Source organism: Podarcis raffonei, chromosome 14 (assembly GCF_027172205.1).
Source record: "Podarcis raffonei isolate rPodRaf1 chromosome 14, rPodRaf1.pri, whole genome shotgun sequence".
In the NCBI taxonomy this organism is placed as follows: Eukaryota; Metazoa; Chordata; class Lepidosauria; order Squamata; family Lacertidae; genus Podarcis; species Podarcis raffonei.
In genome coordinates this window covers 282,822-307,193 of record NC_070615.1, presented here as the reverse complement: position 1 = coordinate 307,193, position 24,372 = coordinate 282,822, and the positions used below count along the sequence as shown (strand labels likewise).

At 45.6% G+C, this 24,372-nt stretch overlaps 1 protein-coding gene across 7 annotated transcripts in view; it reads left to right on the top strand.

The window, feature by feature from the left end:
* The first annotated feature begins 1,003 nt into the window (after positions 1-1,003).
* The window catches only part of SNX33 (sorting nexin 33), an 89,726-nt gene continuing 66,357 nt past the window's right edge, over positions 1,004-24,372 (top strand). For 3 of the 7 annotated variants that reach the window (XM_053364483.1, XM_053364477.1, XM_053364479.1), the window contains exon 1: positions 1,004-3,884. In XM_053364483.1, coding sequence (XP_053220458.1) covers positions 2,456-3,884 — 1,429 coding nt within the window. In that variant the 5' untranslated portion in view covers positions 1,004-2,455. Of the gene's footprint in view, positions 3,885-4,078; positions 4,717-7,145; positions 7,924-10,261; positions 10,320-18,332; positions 18,528-24,372 lie in introns of those variants that run through there. The other 4 variants (XR_008327473.1, XM_053364481.1, XM_053364482.1 and 1 more) reach the window with 4 other exon arrangements.

The window sequence follows — 24,372 nt, the reverse complement described above, 5'->3', positions numbered from 1 at the left end:
CATCAGTTCTTTCTTTGCATATAGGATTAGCATGCACCAAGCCAGTCTGACCTGAATCCCTAAAATGCATTTCCTTGGAAGCAAGTTCCACTTAAATAAACAATACTTCTATCCAAGTGAGCCTGAAATCCGTATAGGATAGAAGTATTGTTCTAGGTAACATGGTTACCTAGATGTAAGCACAACAGGGCAGTGAGTACCACTAACAAACAGGATCAGGCTGTACAGCTACAATCTTAACACAGTATTCAGTGGAACTTCAAAATAAGTGCAGGATTTTCTCCAGGGGTCTGCCTTTCACGGATGCAATCATTCAGTGTTTGGACTGCAGGTGCACAAGCAAATGAAAGACATGCGTGCCCCTCCATATTTCACTCATTCCCTGTGCATAGAAAACCACAGGGAGCCCAATTTAAATGACTGCTTTCAATTAAATGTTCCCATCCCATGTAATTCCTAAGCAAAGTCTGTGTTAATTGGCTGGAATAACTTAAAAGCAAAACTGAAAAGCTGGAGTCTCCATACCAGCTACGTCAGTGGTCAGTGAGGGTGCGGGAGGACCACTTTTTCTTAAAGATAGCCGTGGGTCACCTGAACAAAGCTGACAGGCCCCCGGTGTTCTGTAGAGCACAGCTTGCGAAATACAACTCGCAGCTCTCAGCTGGCTGCGGATGATGGGAGTTGTAGCAGCAGAAGACAAACAAGAGGTTGTGTTTTCGTTTTTCTTGAAGTCCGCCTGACGTGGACTTGGAGGAGCCTGCCGAGCTTCCCCGGGAGAGCGGGCGCGGCTCCGGCAGCGGGCTGCAGAGGGCAGCCGCGGTCCTCGCTGCCTGCCGGGGCGGCTCTGGGTCGCGGCTGGGCGGGAGCGTGCGCGCGTGTTCACGGCGGCCAGCCGGCGCCCCAAACTTCCGAGGCTGCCCGGCTCCTGGCGCGCGTAAAGGAGCGCGACCGGGCGCGAGAGCAGCGCTGCGCCCGCGACGAGAAGGCGGAGGCGGCGGAGGGTCGGGGCCCCGGGGACCTTCGGGGCTTGAGGCAGCCTCGCGGACGAGGGCCGCCGGGGGGCCGGGCGAGGGCTGCTCCGCCTCCCCGCAGCCCCGGCCTCGTTCCCGGCGGAAGTGGCTCCCGTTGGCCCGGATCCTGCTCTCGGCGCAACCAGCCGGGCTCCGTCGCAGCAACTCCGCGGAAACTTTCGGCGCTCGGCCTCCCCTTGCGCGGCGGGACGGAACCCGCGCTGGCCCGCCGGCCCGCCCGCCCGGAGGCTGCCCTTGACACTTGGACTCCGCGGGCGCCGGGAAGCGGCGACCGCCTCGCGCGAAGGACTTTCCTGCCCCGCTCTTTCGCAGCGCCCCTTTCTCTCCTCGGACGAGGCTGGCGGGATCCGCTCTGAAGGAGTCCAGAGCAAAAGGCACCTGCGGCCTTGAAGGGATTTAATGCTCAGCTGGCGCAGCGGAATCCCTGGAAGCGAGGAGATCTATTTGGAGAGCTGGGGGGGGGGCAAGAAAGTCGCGTTGCTGCGTGGAATCCTCCTGCCTTTTCGCCCTCCCAAGGCCTGCAAAGCAGCAAACTACTTCTTCTGGTTTCTATTTCATTTTCTTCCCTCCTGGCAAAAGACATCAACAAGTCCTCTTGAACTCTCTGCTTGCCCCGTTGAAATAGGAGGGGCTGTGCATGTTTGTGTTATTCTGAGGACTAAAGGCGTGACCCATTCAGTTTTGGATGGACTTGCGGCTTTTAATTCCCCACCCCCACCCCTCTGGAGGGTTGTGGATTTCGAATCAGACCCAAAAGGCTTGCAAAGGCTTGCAAAACATTTTCAATCTGTAATAACAACAGTAGGGTTTTTTCAGTTGTTCTTTTTTAATTCTTCTTGAAGGCGTTTTTCCCCCAGCACCATGATCGTGTATTACGCTGGATTTACTTTCAGATGAAATTGAGCAAAATTATTTAATTTTAAAAATATACATACATTTTGAAAGAGAAACTTTCCTTACCAAAGCCCTATCTTGGATATCACTCACCTAATGGGAGACTGCTAACTTTTATGGATACCTCAGGTTTGGTTCAAGAATAACTTGTTTGCAAGATAAAATCAACACAGGACTGACAGTTTTCTAAATTATTCATGGATCTGACCAAGTCCTGTATAACCTGAAAGGGGGGCAGGGGTTGACAATGCTGTTTCCTTTGCCCTGAGCGGGTCACCCTTGACCAGGGCCTGCCGACTTGTTGGACCTGATAAACCTCAGGACTGATTCTGAAGAAAGAGACAAATTGTTTTGGTCTTTTCCAGGAAAGCCTATGAAACCCCTTTGATTTCGCAAAAGTGTTTCAGATTTTAAGGCACATGGCAAGTGCTGTGCTTAAGTAGGGACTTAAGTATTCAAGGAACAACACCAGTGCTTGTGGTGAGGAGACCTTTTTGTGTCAGCAGCGGGTTGTGCCACAGTGAGCAGCCATGGCAATGAAAGCCAGAGCTCTCTACAGCTTCCGCAGCGAAAACAAGGAGGAGATCAGCATCGAGGAGAACGAAGAGCTGGTCATCTTCAGTGAGAACTCGTTGGACGGGTGGTTGCAGGGGACCAATAGCCGTGGCGAGACAGGCCTCTTTCCCGCGTCCTACGTGGAGATCCTTCGCTCCAGGACAGCCTCAACTTACTCAGACTATTCCAGCAGCCCAGCCAGGTCCCCTGGAAATGGCTCCTCCTGCTATGGGACCCCGTCCAACACCAGTGTCTCCCACCAGGGCAGCTTCGAAGATGACGATGACGATGACTGGGATGAGTGGGATGACGGCAGCACTGTGGTGGAGGAGCCCAGGAGCAGGCCTGGCACCAATGGGCACCCGTCCCCGCACCTGTCTTACCCTGGGCCATACAATATGGGCTACCGGCCCAAGCCTTCCTTGGAGAGGCAGGACAGCATTGGGTCTTCCAAGAGGGGCAGCGTGGTGGGGAGGAACCTCAACCGCTTCTCTTGCTTTGTCCGGTCTGGGGTGGAGGCCTTCATCTTGGGCGACGTCCCCATGATGTCTAAGATCTCAGAGACCTACTATATTGACATGGGCCCCAGTGGGCCCCAGTGGAGGCCCAGTCCGCACCCTCTGGTCTGCTCCGTGGAGGATCCCACCAAACAGACCAAGTTCAAAGGCATCAAGAGCTACATCTCCTACCGGCTGACGCCCAGCAGCACCAACTCGCCAGTCTACCGGCGGTACAAACACTTTGACTGGCTGTACAACCGGCTGCTGCACAAGTTCACCGTCGTCTCTGTGCCCCACCTGCCCGAGAAGCAGGCCACGGGGCGCTTTGAGGAGGACTTCATTGAGAAACGCAAGCGGCGGCTGATCTTGTGGATGGACCACATGACCAGCCACCCAACACTGTCACAGTACGAGGGCTTCCAGCACTTCCTCACCTGTGGCGATGACAAGCAGTGGAAGCTGGGGAAGCGCCGGGCAGAGAAGGATGAGATGGTGGGCGCCAGCTTCCTGCTGACCCTCCAGATCCCGACGGAGCACCAGGATTTGCAGGACGTGGAGGACAGAGTGGACACGTTCAAGGCCTTCAGCAAGAAGATGGACGACAGTGTGCTGCAGCTGACCAATGTGGCTTCTGAGCTGGTGCGGAAGCACCTGGGCGGCTTCCGCAAAGAGTTCCAGAAGCTGGGCAACGCCTTTCAGGCTGTGAGCCAGTCCTTCCAGATGGACCCTCCCTACAGCTTCAGTGCACTCAACGGTGCCCTCTCGCACACGGGCAAGACCTACGAGGCCGTGGGGGAGATGTTTGCTGAGCAGCCCAAGAACGACCTGTTCCTCATGCTGGACACGCTTTCCTTGTACCAGGGGCTCCTCTCCAACTTCCCAGACATCATCCATCTTCAGAAAGGTAAGTGCAGAGCGCGCAGCCATCCAGGAGGGTGCTGCCAAGTGCACCTTAGGGGCAAAACACTGCTGGGGAGGAGGAGGCAACCGGTGTGGCTCGGGTGTTGCGTTCAACAACCGAGTGAGAGGCCGTCTGTAGTGGTGCCTCCTTGTAGCATCTCAGAGTGTGTGAAACGTTATTGTGTGTTGCTGCTACAGGACCATTGGCTCGCATGGTGCTTTGCAGAGTGGAGGAAGTCGGGTCCCGAGGGGCTTACGATCTACAACCTGCCCCCTCTCCAGACGCTTGGGACTACAGCTCCTCTTAATGGGGCTGATGGGAACTATAAGCATAAACATCTGGGAGGGCACCAGGTTGGAGAAGGCTGTTCTTAGGAAAGAATCGAAACCCAATGAGGAAGGAACATGTAATTCTTTCACTTATTGTTATTTTATTTTAAAATGCTTGTTGCTGATTCCTTGAAAATGGTGTGCAAAAGATAAAAACATCCAATAGATGATAGAAACAATGAAAAAACCCTCAATAATGCAAAACAGAACCATACAATCTACTCTCCGTGGTGAGCAAGCAGGTTTGCCAATCCATATTGATGGCAGAGCAGAGACAGGGAGGAACATGGACATCTCCAAATGATGCTGGGCTCCAGCTGCCCTCCCTTGACCACTGGCCATGTTGACTGGGCCTGATGTGAGTTAGAGTTCAGCATCTTCTGCATCCCTTGGAGTAAGCACGGAGTCTCAGGGTGTTGGTCCAATAACAAGGGTGACATATTTATTCCACTTAACTCTGCACCAGGCTGGGCTTCCTGTGGCCTCCCAGACATTGCAGGTCTCACAACTCCACTCAGCATCAGCCAGCTGGAGGGGGAGTCTAGCAACATCCAGCGGGGCATAAGTTTCCTACATAAGATTCCCCCCCCCCCCGTAAATTAGAATTTGAACTTACTAGCTTCCCCCGGAGACAATTCCTGAACCCATCAGTATTTCACAACCAGACTTCTTTCTTTTCTTTTCTTTTTAAAAAAGAATTATTTCTGCCTGAAAAATATTAGAAGCCTTTCCATAGGAAATGGGCCCTGGCTCCTTTGGGATTTAACTGTTGGAACTGATCCCACTTCTAAGTGTAGAAGCCATTTGGGAGTTACCATGGCATTTATTGCTTCCCTAAGGCCAGACAATAAGTGAGAGGCAGGAAGCATAAGCAAAGGATTGTGGGTATTTTTTGGACTCATTCCCTTGAGGAAGGGGGACCATTTTCACAAGGGACACTTCCTTTTATCACACTTACACTAGGCGTGTCTGCTTGGAAGCAAGTCCCAATGAATCCAGTGCTTTTTTCTCACAAGCTCTTTCTTGTGTGTAGGTAGCCTTAAGTCAGGTTTTTTGCACCACCTGCCTTGGTAAATCTGCTCTGTGTTGGTTTGTTGCTGTGGGGCCTCTGCAACTGATTGCCTAAGTTGGTTTGACAGCATGCCATGGTTGGAAGCCTTGCAGCTGCTCATGCTGCAGTCTGGTTTCTGTGAAGGAAAGGGACGTTGCTAGCTTGGCTGGGGTTAACACCCTCATGCAGTCTCAAAAGACAGGGCAGCTTTGCAGAGCAGGACTGGGAGGCTAAGCGGGAAGAAACCCTGTGACAAGGAAGAGGAAGGAAGGGTGCAGAGGATGCATTGGGCTGATGACACTTGTTGGACACTGACCACTACACAACCACCGGCTCACTACTTCAGTGGGTCTGCTCTGAGTAAAGCTGACTCAGTGTAGTTGACTACATTGATGATGGAGTTTACCTCTTGGGGTGAAGTTAAATCGCTGTGTTAGCAGTGTCAAAGTGACCTTCCCAGGCACAAGTTTGGGCAGTGTGCCTGGAGGTCCTGGGCTGCCCAAACAACAAGACCCCCCCCCCCCCCAGTCTCACTGATGTGGTCCAAAGGAAAGCAGAGCAAGATGTTGGGCACCATCTTCGCTGCAGGAGTTGCTGAAGGAGGCATCCTTCAGCTCCTAGAATTATTCAGCCCTTAGAATTATTCGTGGCAAAGGCTTTCAAGGATTAGAGCACCCTCCATTGGACGCAGGAATCATTATCTTCAATACACACAGGAAATAATGGTAAATGGTTAAGGCAGGGAGGGGGAACCTGTGGTCCTTCAGGTATTGCTGTACTACAACTCCCAGCTTGCATGACCACTGACCATCTGGCCTCTGGGGCTTTTGGGGGTTGACATCCAGCAGCACCTGCAGGGTCACAGATTTCCAGTCCTTGAAGCAGCGCTGAAAGGTGATGAAACTCCTTTCATCACCGTCTGTGATGTACCGTCTGTGATGTTTCAGTACAAAGTTCAGCTGCAAGATAAGCACCCTGACCTTCACTGCAGCCATCACTGACAATGACACCATCTTCCTTGCTGTGGCATTTTGGCAATTTCACACCTGTAAGTGGGAGAGACCAGCTTAACTCAGACTGAGGCCTAAGCATATAGAAACCAACTGGCAATTTCTTGCTGGGAATATTCCTTGGAAGGTCTTTCATTGACCTTCCTGTCAGCAGCTGAGCATCTGGAGGGTCTGAACTGTTCTCCACCCAATTCCTGAATGCTGAATTTTTTGAACTGCATGCAGTGAGTCCAGCAAAGGAGTCTTGAGATCTCAAAACACACATTAGGGAATAGGGAAGGGACCCTAGCCCAGCACTAGAAGCTAGGACACCTGCTTGACATGCAGAAGGTTTCAGGTTCTGTCCCTGGAATGTCCAGTTTAAAAATTTGACTTGCAGGTGGGAGGAAGGGCTTCTCCTGGAGCCCCTGAAGAGCTGCTGCCAGAGTTGGCCCAGACATGAGGCCAGTGAGGCTTTAGAAGCCCCCTAGGTGACATTCCTGGGGATGCCCCGCCTGCCCTGCCTCCTCCACCACTGATTTTAGACAAGATCACAGCCATGTTGGGCAAGATCTCACCCAAAATTGGAGCGAACTTGCCCAATATGGGCAGAGGTGGCGATGTTGCTTCTTCGCCAGCAGCGGAGGGGGCAAGGCACATGGCAGTGGCAGAGCAGGTGGTTGCAGGAGCCTCAAGCGGCAAAATGGGACGTGCTGCTCCGGCTGTTGCCAGTCAGAGTAGACAATACTGACAAGTACCTGGCCTGGTCTGAGTGGTGGTGCCTGGGGCCTGCTGGGGAAAGCAAAGAGCCCAGCAGCAAGTGGCACCAGAGCCAGTGGCAGGTGGAGCCTCCCCATCCTAATTTTGTCTCCATCATTGTTGTGTTTCCACAAAGTTGGCTCTGGGACCAAGGAGGAGGAAGGTGACTAGCAGGGCCATCCCTCAGACCAGATGCAATCAGAAGGCAGAGAGCTGGGGGGTCTGCTGAGGGCAGAGCCTCACTTGGGGCCAGGAAATTCCCAGGGAGAACACTGAGCATAACAAGGTCAGGAACTGAGTGTGGCGCTGGGGAAGAGCATCTCTGGGGAAAGGGCCTGGCCATCTGACTGCTGCACACTTTTCTTGGCGGGCTCACAAGGTGACCTGTGGGGCCTCTGTGGTGATGGCAAGTAGCACACCAGCCCTGCCGTGTCTCCCTTTTTGAGGCAGAAGCCAGGAAGGATGGGAATGTTAGACATAGCTGTGTTTCCACCCAGGTAAAGGCTGCAGGATCAGGCCTGTGGGGTGGCTATATTGAGATGGTGGTTGTGTGATGCAGGGATAATTTTTACACCTGGAGTTTCTTTTCCTATGCTATGCAGATTGTGACCAAGATCTCTACATCTCTAGCCGGAATGTACCATTTCAGGACTGGCGCAGGATGGAGTGCTTTTCTCGGGCCCCTTTCCCTGCCCCAAATCCCTTCCATACAGAAAAAGAGTCTGTCAGGGAGGAGGGAATGCAGCCCAGCTTTCATCTTGATCTGCTAGTTTTCTGTGACTGAACTCCTAGGCATACCCTCAGCAGGCCTTGCTCCAGAGGGAGGGTGGCCCACCTGTTCTGGGACTCCCAGCTCCTCTCAGCCCCAGCCAGCATGCCCAATGGTCAGGGATGATGGGAGTTGTAGTCCAGTAACACCTGGAGGGCAGCAGTTGCCCCGCCCTGCTCCAGAGTAATCTTGCATAGCATTGCACTGGTGAATAATCTGAATCCAGTGGGTCCTGCAAGCCTGGCAGTGCCACTCTCTAGTGTGTCATGGGCCCCCTGGGCTACACAAGGAATGTCACTGAGCTTTGGAAATAGGAGGCAGGGATGCTGTTCCCATGTTATACAACTACCGCCCTGTGATTTTGTGCTCAAGGACTCCAGTGCAGGCTCTTTCTCTACTCACATGCCCTAATTGCCCTCTGATTCAAAAAAAGCATGGCATGGGCTGAAGTGCAGTAAAAGCAGATCACTTGGATGAAAACTGGGACATGTATGCTAACATCCCCTGTATCTGATAGATGGGGAGCCTCCCTGTTCCCTGCCCCCATAATGTTCTCCCGGAGGCTCTGCTGTGCCTGTTGTCTACATTTGCTGTGTCTGCCCTGCATGGTTTTAAAAGTCAGCCCTGCTTTATTTCCCTCTTCCCTGAGGCCATAAAAGAAACGCAAAAAATAAATCAAAATAAACAGTGCATGAAATGGCTGATGACAAAACCTACAGGCTGTCAGGACAGGCAGGAGATGGGTCAGCCGGCATTAGTTGCCTCTGCGGCAGCAGCAATAGCAGTGCACAGAACAAGGTTCGGATAACTCTGAGCAGCCTTCCCCAACCTGGTGCCCTCCAGAAGCCCTCCCAACATAGCCCAGTGGTCAAGGTTGATGGGAATTGTGGTCCAACAAGGCCTGGAGGATGCCAAGCAGATGGAGGCTGTGCTGAAGCACAAGATGATGGCTTGAGCAACCCTCCTTTGCTAGCTGACAGGCTTTTAAAGATCTTTGTTTTTTCCTTGGAGAGAGGCCAGAGCAAGGGAGCTAAGGTGGCACTTGCAGATGAGGCCAGACTGCAACTCCCATGATCCCTGACCCTCAGCCATGCTGTCTGGGGCTGATGGGAGTTGGAGTCTCACAGCTTGTGGAGGGCACCACGTTGGCCCTCTCTGTGCTGGAGAAACACAACTGTCCTCTGCTATGGGCTGCTGAGCCTGGCCAGTATTGGAAGTGGCAGGTGGTGGATTTAACGTGACCATTTAGAGACAAAATGCATCCTTCCCCAAGATCTTTCGCAGAGTTTTGCAGGGCATGCCTACTCAGAGGTAAAACACATTGCACCCCAGGGACTGGCTATTGCATGTATTCTTGTTTATTAAATTTGTATATTGCCCTCCATCCACAGATCTCGGGGTGGTTTGCAACATGCAAGATTATGACCTTAACTTCTGGCAGGGCTGGGACAGGGCTGTGAAATGGGAAGAGCAGCAAGCCTAGGCATTGGCCTGAATGATAATTTAAACAAGGCAACTTGAAATGAGGAATAAAATGGAGACTTTTCAGGTGGTTGTTGTTGTATAGTCGTTTAGTTGTGTCCGACTCTTCGTGACCTCATGGACCAGAGCACGCCAGGCACTTCTGTCTTCCACTGCCTCTTGCAGTTTGGTCAAACTCATGCTGGTAGCTTCGAGAACACTATCCAACCATCTCGTCCTCTGTCGTCCCCTTCTCCTTGTGCCCTCCATCTTTCCCAACATCAGGGTCTTTTCCAGGGAGTCTTCTTTTCTCGTGAGGTGGCCAAAGTATTGGAGCCTCAGCTTCACGATCTGTCCTTCCAGCGAACACTCAGGGCTGATTTCCTTAAGAATGGATAGGTTTGATCTTCTTGCAGTCCATGGGACTCTCAAGAGTCTCCTCCAGCACCATAATTCAAAAGCATCAATTCTTCGGCGATCAGCCTTCTTTATGGTCCAGCTCTCACTTCCATACATCACTACTGGGAAAACCATAGCTCTTACTATACGGACCTTTGTTGGCAAGGTGATATCTCTACTTTTTAAGATGCTGTCTAAGTTTGCCATTGCTTTTCTCCCAAGAAGCAGGCGTCTTTTAATTTCGTGGCTGCTGTCACCATCTGCAGTGATCATGGAGCCCAAGAAAGTAAAATCTCTCACTGCCTCCATTTCTTCCCCTTCTATTTGCCAGGAGGTGATGGGACCAGTGGCCATGATCTTCGTTTTTTGATGTTGAGCTTCAAACCATATTTTGCGCTCTCCTCTTTCACCCTCAATAAAAGGTTCTTTAATTCCTCATCACTTTCTGTCATCAAGGTTGTGTCATCTGCATATCTTAATTCCGGCTTGGGATTCATCCAGCCCAGCCTTTCGCATGATGAATTCTGCATATAAGTTAAATAAGCAGGGAGACAATATACAGCCTTGTCGTACTCCTTTCCCAATTTTGAACCAATCAGTTGTTCCATATCCATATTTTTCAGGTTGAGGGATCAGCAAACAGGAAGTTCTGGATAATCAGGAGCTGTTGGAGCATATGGAGTTAGTATTTCCTATGCCTTGCAGCAGATGACTTCTTTTCCACAGTGGGAATTCTTTTTATATATATAATTTTTTATTGGTTTTACATAATTTTATACATTTTAACTTTAACCATTTCAAAACATTAAAATAAAAGTTCTTGCCATCTCTGTATACTCCATCAATTTAGTCTGCCATTCTTCTCTGGTTGGCCCTTCTCCCTCCTTCCATCTCTGGGCTAGAAGTATTCTTGCTGCCGTCATTGCATACATGAAAAGCTTTTTGTCTTCTTTTGGTATCTCTTCACCTATTATACCTAACTAAAAAGCTTCTGGTTTTTTAACAAAAGTTTTCTTAAACATTTTCTTTAACTCATTACTGTATATATCATTTCCCAGAAAGCTTTTACCACTCCACAGACCACCACATATGGTAGAAGGTACACTCATTCCCTTTACATTTCCAACACAGATTTGAACTAGTTCTATACATTTTCGCAATTTTACTCAGTGTTAGATACTAACAGTACATCATTTTCATATAGTTGTACTTCAACGAACAGCATGCAGTAAATTCTAAATCCTCTTTCCATAACTTTTCCCATAATGAAAATTGGATATTGTTTCCAAAGTCTCTTGCCCAGTGAATCATCACTGTCTTAACTTCTTCATCTTTTGTACAGTGGAACCTTGAGTTGCAAACATAATCCGTTCCGGAGGCACGTCTGCAACTCGAAGCGTTCGCATCCTGAGGTGCTTTGTCTGCGCACGTGTGGCGCGATTTAGCGCTTCTGCACGAGCGGTGGAAGTAACTGTTCCAGTACTTCCGGGTTGCTGCGGGACGCAACTTGAAAAAACGTAACCTGAAGCGGATGCAACATGAGGCATGACTGTATACAATTCTAAAAGTAATTTGTACATTTTTTAAAGTACTTTCACATTATTTTGCAACAGATCTATTTCAAACCTCAACCTCTCTGTATCAAAACCTTTTTTCTTATCTACTTTAAAGACGTTATTTTATTGATGATACTGTAACCAATCTGTTAGTAACTCTCTTATATCTTCATTTTTAGTTGATCTTCTGCTTCTGTTAACGATTCTTTATAAGTGGCCCACTCTCCTCTCATATTCAATTTTTTAACCGAAATTGTTTCCAATGGAGAGAGTCACCATGGTGTTCTCCGCTCCAATAAACTTTGGTATCTATCCCATACCCCATAGATTGATTTTCTTACCAGGTGGTTCAGGAATCCCTTGTGTACTCTCGTTTTTTCATACCACAAATATGCATGCTACCCAAACCTATTATCATCACCATCCACGTCTAAAGATCTGGGGTTTTAAAAAACAAAATCCAATCCTGAAGCCAGAAAAGGCAGGACGCTTCATAATATAACTTCAAATCTGGCAAGGAGAAGCCACCTCTTTCTTTAGAGTCTGTCAGTAACTTATATTTTATTCTTGGTCCAGTCCCCTGCCAGATAAATTTAGATATTGTTTTTTGCCATTCTTTAAAGTGCCCTACCACACTGATCGTGGTATTGATTGAAACAGAAATAGTATTCTTGGTAGCACATTTATTTTTATAGCTGATATTCTTCCCTAAAATGATAAATTCATCCTTCCCCACACCTCCAAGTTTCTCTTTACTTCTTTCCACATAGGTATGTAATTATCATTAAATTTATTAATATTTTTTGAAGTTAACTATACCCCTAAATAGTTGACCTTTTCCCCCACAGTTATTTCTATGATCAATTATTTAGATTGTACTGTCATATTTTTGACCAACATTTTGGGTTTTGTCTTATTAAGTTTAAAACCAGCAACTTGTCCAAACTGCTGAATCTTTTCTAGTGCCTTTGTTGCACTAGTCAAAGGTTCTTCAACTGTTATCACAAGATTGTCCGCAAAGGATTTCAATTTATATTCTTTGTTCCCCACCGAAATTCCTTTCACTCCTGCTCTTACAGTTCTCGCCAGGACTTCTAGGACTAAAATACCGGTAAATAATAATGGCAACAGGGGACAACCCTGTCTAGTTCCTTTAGTAATGTCACATTTTTCACTAAGTACATTGTTAACAATCAGTATGGTTTCTGCTCAGAGTATATAGCACCAATTCCTTTGAGAAATGATTCTCCAAATTCCATCCTTTCCATAGTCCATGAAATATTGTCAAAGGCCTTCTCCGCATCAATAAACATCAAAGCTGCTTCCTTATCATTCTTGGCCTCCAGATATTCTATTACAGTGATGCCTCGGTTTAAGTCTGCTCTATCGGTCGTCCATTCCGTGGCACATCCGTGGCAAACCTGGAAGTACTGCAATGGGTTAATTCCGGGTTTTCCACTCACTCACACACAGAAGCGCTAAATTGCGCTTCACGCATATGCAGAAGTGCAAAACTGCTCCACACGCGTGTGCAGAGTGACGCTCTGTCGAGCGTCCGGGGCTCCAGAACGGATCCCGGACTCAAAACGAGGTACCACTATATGTCTATTATATTATGTTGTCTTTCATCTGTCGGTAGTGCACATATAAAGTTTCCATATAAAATCTTACAAATTGTTTCCTAATCTCTTTTGGATTATCTATTATTTTGTCTTCTACTTTCAATTTATTAATTGTATTTATACCTTTCTGACGCACAGCGTAAATTAATAATGCAGAGTCTTCTTCAGTAAAAGAATAAAAGCTTTAATGAGTTAAAATAAACTTGTTTGCAAATAACAGCATAGTGAACAGAAGATTAAACTAGCTTCAGAGCATACACAGAGTTTCCACGGAGCACAGGCTTCACAGAGCACAGGCTCCACCACACACATAGATTGAGACACTGCAGACACTGACTGAGTCACTGAGTCTGCCTGCAAGCAGATACAATACTTATACAGGGAATGAGTCATCCTCAAGATGAGTCACAGTGATTCAGCATGCTAAATGATTCTGAAGCTTTTTAGCATTTCACATTTCTAGACTCCTTTACTGCTTCTCCTCTCAAATACCTTTGTCACATGACACCTTCTTCCTTAATTGCCACACTAAAAGTTTCCCTGGTTTATTAAGAAATTCAAAATTTTTATGTTTTATCAATTTTTCACCCACTCAACTTCCTGATTTATTAGCATCGAAAATTGGGTTTGTAACATCTTAATACACTGTTTTATCAGTTCGTTTCCGGGTTTCTTAATTAATTGCTTTTCATAATCAACTCATCTAATAACTCTTTTTCTTCTCCCTTGCCTTTTTCTGCAAGATGTTTTGTTGTGTAAAGAAACCTCTCATCACTGCCTTACTTGTGTCCCAAACCACATTTAAGTCCGTACCATGATTCAAATTCAATTCAAAATAATCTCTCAGGGTTTTTTGAGCTTTCTGCAAGGTCATTTGATTATCTAATAGTCCTTCATTTAGCCTCCACCTAAATGGTGAGTTTTCTTCTCTTCTTAATTCCAATAAAATTGCATTATGATCCTAAAGTGTCCTTGGTTGTATTTCCACCTTTCTCGTTCTTAATGTTAGTTCACTGGAAATCCATATTGAGGCTATTCTTCTAGCAAATTGATTTGGGTCTGAGAAAAAAGTATATTCCCTTTCCAAAGGGTGTTTGAATCTCCAAATGCCCGTTAATGTAAGATTTTCCACCAGATTAAAAAAAGGTGGCAAGTAGTCTCCCATCTTTCGAATCCATCTTTCTTATTGTTCTATCTATATCCAGGGACACTACCCCATTAGTGTTACCCATAAATATTATTTTCTGATCTGTAAATTCAAATAATTTTTCCTCTAACAGTTTATAAAGTTCCGATTTTCTTTCATTCGGTGCGTATATTCTATTACATTTATTTATTTATTTTTGCCTTGTGATGTCATCTGTTTGGCTATCATTCTTCCCTCCTCATCTTTAAAAATTTGCTGCGGGTCATATCTGTCTATACATAAATTACTATTCTTTTTTGTCTTATCTGATGTTATGAATTCTTTTCCTAATCTTTTATTTGTTAAGACTTTTCTCTGTTTCCTCGCTATGTGTATAGCGGTCTTGTATCTATACTTCCCATTGGAAAGATTGTACTTCCAGAGTTCAAGTAAGTCTTTATTTCCAAATTATAGCTCCCCCTTTATGTACAGGGATGGGAGTTAGTCCTTCTTTATTTTCCAACCCTGTAAATTATTTAGTGAAAGTTATTTGGCAGCAAAAGAAAAACAAAATGCAATCCGCTACTCTAGCACTTGTAGAAAGTCCCCATGCAGAGTAGAGCTCATCACAGCCAGGACAGACCTCCTTTTTTCACCCCATCTTTTTTGCCAATTATAATCCAGATTTTTTTGCCAATTAATTAATCCTTTTGGCTTTTAGCTTTAATTTACCAGAGAGCTTGCAGCTTTTTTGCTTGGAGCCTGAGGCTTCTCACCACGGGGTAGCCAATGGATCCTAGCACTCGCGGCTCAATCTCGCCCTTCTTCCCTGCTCTTTATAGGGCGGATCGGGGGCAAGAGAGCTTGCTAAGTGCGCAGCCATATCCCCAGCGCCCAAAACATCCTTTCGGGCTTCTTCCAAAGGCACACAGCGCCTTTGTGTTTCCCCTAAATCCCTTGCGGCGATCGAGTCTGTCCCAGAGAACTAGACTCACACTCCAATGCGATCCGCAGCAAACCGGAAATCCACGGTGGGAATTCTGTGTCCATGTCTCAAAGCAGTTTCCGTGTGGCTTAACCTGCAGTGTCCTCACAATCCCCAATGAGGATGGAACAAGGATGGCCAAGTTGGGAGGGCGAGAAACTGGCTGTTTCACAGGAACATTTCTGGGGAATTAAAGGACCTGAGGCCCTGTTCCCCCCAGCATAAAAATTTGCATATGCAAATTATCTGTAGAGATGCCTCTGGCAGATTAAAGTGAAGGGGAGCAGGGACTGTACTTTGCCCAGCTGTAAAATAAGTAAAACAAAAGAAAACAAAACAAAGTTTTTAAAAGGGAGGAAAGAGGCAGCAGATCTGAGGCCTTAGTACAGAAGTTCTGGAGCTGCCCCTGTTTGCTAGCTTGTTGAACCAAGCCAGTCTCTCTGGAAGCTTATTAGTGCTCTGATCTCAACCCCTTGTTGCCTGCATTTCGCTCAGCTTTCCCTGTGGGAATTTTATTTATTTGTAACATAATTAATTTTATTCATATCCTGGGTTCCCCCTCCCTTCCAGCTGTTAATGCATGCAGATGCAGAATAGCTCACAAACTAAGTTAATGGAAGACTAGAATTTAAAATATAGTACAATAGAGAAGTACCATCCCAGTTTACTTTCAGGATTGCCTTACCCCAGACATGCCCTTTTGATCATGTCAGTCTGCAGAACTGGTTACAGGTCCACATCATGCTTGCTCCACACTCGTAAGAAGTCAGTCTTGTAGTGGAATAGCACCTACACTTTGGAACTCCCTGCCTGTTGACATTAGGCAGGCATCCTCACTGCAACCTTTCAGCACCTGCTTAAAATATGTTTGAGAATTTTACTTTTTTGATAATTTGTAAACAGCTTAGAGGTTTTCTGTAATCAAGCAGCATATAAATTTTGTTATATAGGTTAAATAAATAAATAAATGTAACAGTCAGGCATGAAAGCAGAATTGAAACAAGGGATCTGAAAGGATTCCATGACACCCACTGCCTTGCCTTTTGGTTTCATTACAAAGAGCAGCTGTCTCTGTGTGTGTTTGTGTCTGTGTGAGAGAGAAACAGAGACAGAGGCTGGCTGAGACTTATCTCCCTGGAACTGTGCCCAGGCATTGAGAAAAAAGGCAGAAAGTTACACAGAGATCAGCAGCTCACAGGGGCACATGGGCATGGTTACACAGAGAGCTTGTCACCGCACAGGCAGCATTGTGGTGGCTCTTGGTGCCAAGACCTGGCGAGGCTGCCACGCTCTGCAGGGGGGGCAGAAGGAGGGCCTTGCCAGGGGCCTTTCCAGTTCAGCTCTGCTTCCCTCAGATTGGGGAGGCTCTTGTCCCAGGCAGACACTGTAGTAAAAGCATAAGAAGAGCCTGCTGGATCCAGCCCATGGCCCATCTTGGCCAGCATCCTGTGCTCACCGTGGCCAAGAGCCCTCTTCCCTCCCTTCCAGCAACTGGTTTTCAGAAGAATCCCAGAGCCGAGCCATCGATAGGCCTCTCCTCCACGTAGGAGATGGACAGTATATAGTCCTAGGCATGTCTGCTCAGAATAAAGTCTTCATGAGGTCAAAGGGCTTATTCACAGGAAAGAGGGATCCTTGTATGGGAAGATGCCAAGAATTTGTTGAACCCTCTTTGAAAGCCCTCCCAGTTGGTGGCCCTTCCTGACCCCTGTGGGAGGGAGTCTCATAGATCAACTGTGTGCTGTGGAAAGAAGGGCTTTCTACCATCTGTCCCAAATCTCCCAACATGCAGCTTCATTCTGGTGTTGAGGGAGAAACACTTCTCTTTCTCCACTCCTGGCAAACTTCTCACATGTCCCCTTTTTAGTAACAAAAAAACCCCAAACACTGCAGCTTTTCTTCATAGTTGCTCCATCTCCTTGATCATTTGGGTTGTGCTTTCAGAACTCCAGCAATGAGTTTTATATCCATAGTGTCAAGGTGGCAATGTTTAATCCACAAATCAATTAGACATTTGCATGTTTACTTGGGAATAAGAATGCCAATTTATGTGTGTTTAATTGATAAAGGCTGCATGCTTACATAGAAGTAAATCTCACTGAAATCAGTACGACTTAATGCCTAAATAAATCTGCATGTGATTGTGATTGTACGATTTCCTTGAGTTGTCCATTGGGTTGTATTGAACAAGACATGCTCAAAGCAGACCCACTGAACTTAATGGACCTAAACTAGGAATGGGCATTAATTTTAGTGGGTCTACTTTGAGTATGACTAAGCTGGATACGAAATATATCAAATGCATTCTCCTTTTTTGTAATCTTTAAAACAACCATAAGGTAGACCAGTATTATTGATGGCAGGTGCAAGATTTTTTAAAAAAGAAAAAAGGACTCCCAAAGACCCCATTTCAGACTAGTTTGCAGGGTTGTAGTCCCCACTGAAAAACTATTCCACACCCACTTGCTTGGGAGCAAGCCCCATTGAAATTAACATGATTATCATCTTAATGCACATTTGGGGTTGTGCTGTTACACCGCAATCCAATATGCATCTACTTGGAAGTAAATAACGCTGAGTTCAAGGGGGCTTACTCCCAGGTAAGTGGGGGCCCTTTTTGGTTAATAGGAATTTCAGAAAAGTGCCACTGCAGCCCTCCATATAGATGGACTATGCAGAGGCGGAGCTGCCTGCTCCGGCACCCAGAGCGGCACACATGCTGTGCACCTGGGGGTGGGGTGAGCTGCCCAGGGGGCGGGGCGGCGATGTCACCCCCCCCAGGATAACACCTGGGGCAGACCGCACCCACCGCACCCCTTTCCTCCACCAGTGGGATTACGGCTCCCATCAGACACAGCCCTCATTGCTGATGGTTGGAGATGATGGGAGTTGGAGTCTCAAATCTCTGGAAGGCCCGAGCTTGGGGAAGGCGGACTTCTTGGACCGGACCCAAGCCATTCCAGTCCAGGAAGCTTGCCAGCAGGGCATAAAACAACCAGCCATGAAAGGTAGACTGCTTTGGAAACTGGAGGTTCCATTTGGACTTCTGGGGAAGAAAGATGGCAGACTAAGTTATCAGCTACTGGTGATCCCATTGGCAGAGATAATTATGCGGTGGTCAGAGGTAATCAAGGCATAATTCCCTTTTGAGATAAGAGAGGAAACCTCAGTGTCTCGGAAGAAGATGACAGCACACTGGAGACAAGGACGTTTTAGGGTTTTTTATTTTTCAAAAAATCTTTATTAAACATATTTCACAAAATTATACAACAATATAATATATTACAATTTATATCCCATCCCATACAACAAAAAAATAAAGAATGCAAAGCATTTAAAAAGACCTAAAGTAGACTTCTGAATGTTCTCAAAAAAACTGAATTACTCTTGTTATATTTTACACAGTTTCATACTATTCTCGAAAGTGGCACCGGCCCTGTGGAACGTCCTCCCACCAGATGTCAAAGAGAAAAATAACTACCAAACTTTTAGAAGACATCTGAAGGCAGCCCTGTTTAGGGAAGCTTTTAATGTTTAATAGGTTATTGTATTTTAGTGTTTTGTTGGAAGCCGCCCAGAGTGGCTGGGGAAACCCAGCTAGATAGGCGGGGTATAAATATATTATTATTATTATTATTATTATTATTATTATTATTATTATTATTCATAAATCTTTTTGATAAAGAAAAATAAAAATTAAATAGAAACAATAAATTTACTTATATTATCTGTACATTGCAAGACTCATTCAAGATCTGCCAGGAGGTTTTTGCTGTCACAGTAATTTTTAAGATACTCCTTGAATATAATCCATTCTTGATTTACTTTTTGCTTCTAATACCCTCTTACCCTCCCTGTCATTTTTGCCATTTGCAGATATTCTAATAGTTTAACTTGCCATTCTGATTTTGTAGGTGTAATTTCATTTTCCCAATACGTTGCAATTAAAATTCTGGCTGCGGATGTTGCATACATAAAGAGAGGTCTTACTTCTTTTTTTATTTCAGTTGGCATTATCCCTAATAAGAAGGCTTCTGGTCATTTTGTGAATGGGATTTTTAACATCTTTTTTAGTTCGTTATTTATAACGTCCCCAAACTTCCTAATTTTTCCACATTCCCTCCACATATGCATAAATGACCCTCTCCCCTCTTTACATGTCCAACAATTTTCCAATCTACTCTTATACATTTTGGCCAGTCTGGCTGTAGTGAGGTGTCACCAATATAACATTTTCATAATATTTTCTCTTAAATTATAGCACGCTGTGAAGCTGACATCTTCTTTCCATAGTCTCTCCCATTGGTTCATATAGATATTATGGCTAAGGTCTCAGGCCCAACTTACCATTCCACTTTTCACTTCTTCTTCTTTAGTTTCCCACTCGAGTAGAAGATTATACTTTGGAGATTATATTTTGGAGATATGCTTACTTTTGGCTTGTACTAATTCTTTTTCTAGTCTTGATGTTTCTTTTTCAAATCCTGTTTGTCTATCAATGATCCACCTCTTGTTTATTTGAAAGTATTGTAGCCAATCCGTCACATACCTTGTAATTTCATCAATTTTTTTCAGGTTAAAATTATTGTTATTTTCCTCTAATAGCATTCTATACATTGCCCAATCACCTTGTGCATTTTTTCTTTTTACTGCCGTGGCTCTATCAGGGAGGTCCACAAGGGGATTTTAGGTTCCAGTATTCTCTTATATTTGTCTCAGATTTTATGGAGTGATTTCTAATTATATGGTTTAGAAACCCCTTGTGTACCTTAACTTTCTCCTAAACCATATACGTGTGCCAACCAAACCTGTTGTTGAAGCCCTCTAAATCTAATAAATCTGTGTCTTTAAGTATGATCTACTCTCTAATCCATGACAGCCCAGTCGCAGCATGGTATACCGTATTTTTCGCTCTTTAAGACGCACCAGATCATAAGATGCACCTAGTTTTTGGAGGAGGAAAACAAGAAAAAAAATATTCTGAATCCCAGAAGCCAGAACAGCAAGAGGGATCGCTGCTTTCGCTGCGCAGCAATCCCTCTTGCTGTTCTGGCTTCTGGGATAGCTGCGCAGCCTCCATTTGCTCCATAAGACGCACACACATTTCCCCTTACTTTTTAGGAGGGAAAAGGTGCGTCTTATAGAGCAAAAAATACGGTAATTCAAGATCAGGTAGAGCAAAACCCCGCTCTCCCTCTGGTCAATAAGAATTAGATGTTTTATTCTTGGCCTTTTACCATTCCATTTAACCTTGCGATGGCCCTTCTCCAGTTTTGAAAACAATTCATACCTCCTAAAATGGAATGGTTTGAAATAAAAAAATCGTTTTTGGTAAAACATTCATCTTAACTGCCAATATCCTACCCCAAAGGGAGAGGTGAAGTTTGCTCCAGATTTCCAAATTTTTCTTAATTTCATTCTATGATTTCTTGATACAAGTCTATGCATTTAGCTGAGAACCAAACTCCTAGGTATTTTACTTTATTCTTAATCTCTAGACGTGTGCTTTCTTGTAAATCTTTCTTCTCCTCTAAGCTCATGTTCTTAACCAGTGAATTAGTATTTTATAGTTTAATCTAAATCCTGCTTGTTTTTGGAAGCCACCCACAGTGGCTGGGGAAGCCCAGACAGATGGGCGGGGTACAGTGGTACCTCGCAAGACGAAATTAATTAGTTCCGCAAGTCTTTTCGTCTTGTGAAGCACGGTCAAGTTGCAACTGCACCTCTTCAAGCGGTTTTAAGAAAAAGGAAACAAACTCGCAAGACGTTTTCGTCTTGCGAAGCAAGCCCATAGGGAAATTCATCTTGCGAAGCAACTCAAAAAACGAAAAACTCTTTCGTCTTGCGAGTTTTTCATCTTCCGAGGCATTCGTCTTGCGAGGTACCACTGTATAAATAAATTATTATTATTATTATTAGAGGCAGCCTTGCCTTGTGCCTTTTCTAATCTCTATATTTTCTGTGGTAATGCCATTAATAATCAATCTTGCTTTTTGATTTGTATAGATGGCCTCAATTCCTCTCTCAAATCTCTCTCCCAGACCCGTTAATTTTATCTGTTTTTTTATAAAACACCAAGAAATGTTATCAAAGGCCTTTTCAGCGTCTATTAGCATTAAGGCCATTTGTTTATCATTTCTAAATTCCAGATATTCTAAAATATCAATAATATTTCTGGTGTTCTGTTGGAATTGCTTCCCCGAGGCAAGGAAGTTTCCAGGGGGTGGGTGAACATCTTGAGCAAGGAACTTTCCATGGGGCCCACCCTTTCAGGGCACCAGGTCAGCAAACCTCCTTCTTTTAACAATTTTTAAGACTGGAAGCAAATAAGAATGGGATTTTCTGTCTGCCAGTTAATTGCTACTCAGAAAAGAAATGGGCTGCTGGGAGATGATAAAGCACTTATTAACAGGCATGAGAATGAACCAAAACGCTTAAAGTCTGAACCTGCTTTAAATCTTCAACATATATTGTCTATAACTCTCCATTGCGAGCATGCTTGTTTGCTATGAAAAGCAAAACTGTGTTTGATTCCTGTGTGAAAGGAATGTGTAAGCAGACACAAGTTCTTGGAAGCAGAGACTCCCAAAGGGTGTGTGACTAAACAGAATTTGGTAAAAATAATGCTGTGTTGATTTTTTTTACAATGGCTACTAGATGAACAGCTGTCAGAATTAAGAGTCTAGATACGTGGAATTCTGAGAGAGATCAAACTGGAGATACTTCAGATGGCAGAAAGCGCGGGATCTGCCCGAGGAGATTTGGATCAATTTCTGCCTGCACGTGAGGCAGCAGCAGGTGATGGTGTGGACTGCCTGGAGGACTGGAAAGACAAAGAAAGCTGTTGAGATGCCTGAAGAGAGAAATAATAATAATAATAATTTTTATTTATACCCCGCCCTCCCCAGCCAAGGCCAGGCTCAGGGCAGCTAACAAGCAATAATAAAAACAAGTTGAATGAATACAAACTTAAAAATTAAAATACATTAAAATATTGAAAATGCAGCCTCATCACAGGAGGAGAAAGGAAAAAGAAAGGGGGAGGGAATCAAACTGATTCTAAGCCAAAGGCCACCGGGAGCCAGTGCGGCTGGAAAAGCACTGGGTGAATATGCTCCCATGGCAGAGACCCCGTGAGGAGCCTCGCTGCAGCATTCTTTACCCGCTGGAGTTTCTGGGACAGCTTCAAGGGCAGCCCCGCGTAGAGCGAATTACAGTAGTCAAGCCTGGAGATGACCGTCGCATGGATCACTGTGGCCGGGGCGGGAAAGGTAAGGGACCAACTGCTTGATGCGGCGAAGGTGGAAAAATGTCGCCCTGGCTGTTGCTGTAACCTGCGCCTCCATGGAAAGGGAGGAGTCAAGGATTACACCCAAACTCTTAACGGAAGGCAATGGCACTAATTGGGCCCCCGCAAGAGAAGGGAGTTGGTCCCTCATCCCCATGCCATCCCGACCTAGCCATAGGACCTCTGTCTTTGAAGGATTTAGTTTCAATCGGCTCCCACAAAACTATCCAGCCACAGCTTCCAAACATCTGGTCAGTGTATCCGGGGCCGAGTCGGTGTGGCCATCCATCAGCAGATAGAGCTGAGTGTCATCAGCATATTGGTGACAGCCCAGCCCAAAGCTCCGGACAGTCTGGGCAAGGAGGCGCATAAAGATGTTAAAAAGCATTGGGGAGAGGATTGCACCCTGTGGCACTTGCCACACCAAGGAGTGGTGCAACGACATCTCCCTCCCTAGCACCACCCTCTGTCCCTGACCAGAGATAAAAGAGCACAGCCATTTACGGGCTTTGCCCTGTATTCCCATGTTGGTGAGGCGGTGGTCCAGAAGATCATGATTGACCATGTCAAAGGCTGCTGACAAATCTAAAAGAATCAGCACGTTAAAAACTTCCCTGAACAGGGCTGCCTTAAGATGTCTTCTGAATGTCAGGTAGTTGTTTATCTCTTTGACATCTGCTGGAAGGGCGTTCCACAGGGCGGGCGCCACTACCGAGAAGGCCCTCTGCCTGGTTCCCTGTAGCTTAATATTGTATCCCTGTAAAACGCTCTGTGGAAGCACATACTTTGTCACTGGTTATCTCTATGGCACAATCTCCCAAACTTGTACTTGATACAATGCATGTGGAGAGATGATTTCCAGAGCCCATGGGTAAAAAATTTACAACTGAAAATTACGGCAATGGGAATCTCCCCATCCAAATTACTAGAGCAGGATATAGTTCCAGCTAAAAGAACAGTAACCTGTAAACTAGAGGAGATGGACTTGCAGCAGAAAATGGTCTTGGGCAATGGTACCTGCTCACCTCTAAACCTTGGTTTATTACCCCTCTTAAGGCTCCCAAACTATTTGAATTCCTTAACTTCTTCGGCTCATAGATATGCCTTTGTAAAGGCAAGATTCAACACCTTCCCATTGAACGTGCTGAGAAATAGATTCTCCAATGGACAGATATCGCTCTTATGTGATTGTAATTGTGGGGCACCGGAATCGTTGCATCACATAATTTTTGATTGTGCTTTTCACTCATCGGCCAGGAGCAAGTTTCTTGCTCAATATCTAAAGGGAATTGCCGATGATACGAATGAAGCCAAACTGAGATATCTATTAAATGATGATGACCCCCTAAGATCACTCATGATTGCCAGATTCTTGATTAGCGTCCTATCCCTAAAGAAGAGAAACGGACTCCTGTGCGACTCGGATAATCTCTTTAAACTATGATCTATGTTTTAGGATGTAATTAGGTGATTTCACCATTGATGTCTTCTACTAATTTATGAGTAGAGGGCGATGTTTATGTTACAAATTTATTGTAATGTATGATGTTGGTCTTTTGTTTTTGTTTTGCTTTGGTTCTTGTCTGTTTTTTGTAAGTTTTGGCGGTTTTAAATTTGGAGGTTTAAGTACATTATGTTGGTATGGGAAACTGTCGTGTGATGGGCCAATGGCCGTAATAAAGATCAATACAATACACCTTGTGGCAGCAGATTCCATCTCTTCCCTATGGCTGGTGGGAGCAGAGAAGGAGAGAATTGCAGACAATGTGGGCGTCTCTCCTGTTTGCATGCCTCACTAAGGTGACACACACATGGAATCTAAACCACACCTGTGGATTGAAGGTGGGGTTTGGAGTAGGCTGACACTCCCGTGAATCAGGGCAGGGGAAAAGGAGAAGTCATGTTTGAGCTCAGAGGCAAGAGCTGCCTTGTTTCCCACTGAAAAGCGAGGTGGGTGGTGATCCGTGCCAGATGGGTTTGAAAAGGTGGCCTAGGATCATAACCACAGCCAATTTATTGGTGCGCTGCATTTCCCACAAATCCATTTTGCTCACAGCAGTTCAAATCCAGTTTGGCAGTTTTGAACTTCTGAGCTTTGCTTATGGGAGACAAAATAAACATGCTGAATTTAGATCACTCTAGGGCACTGGAAAAATT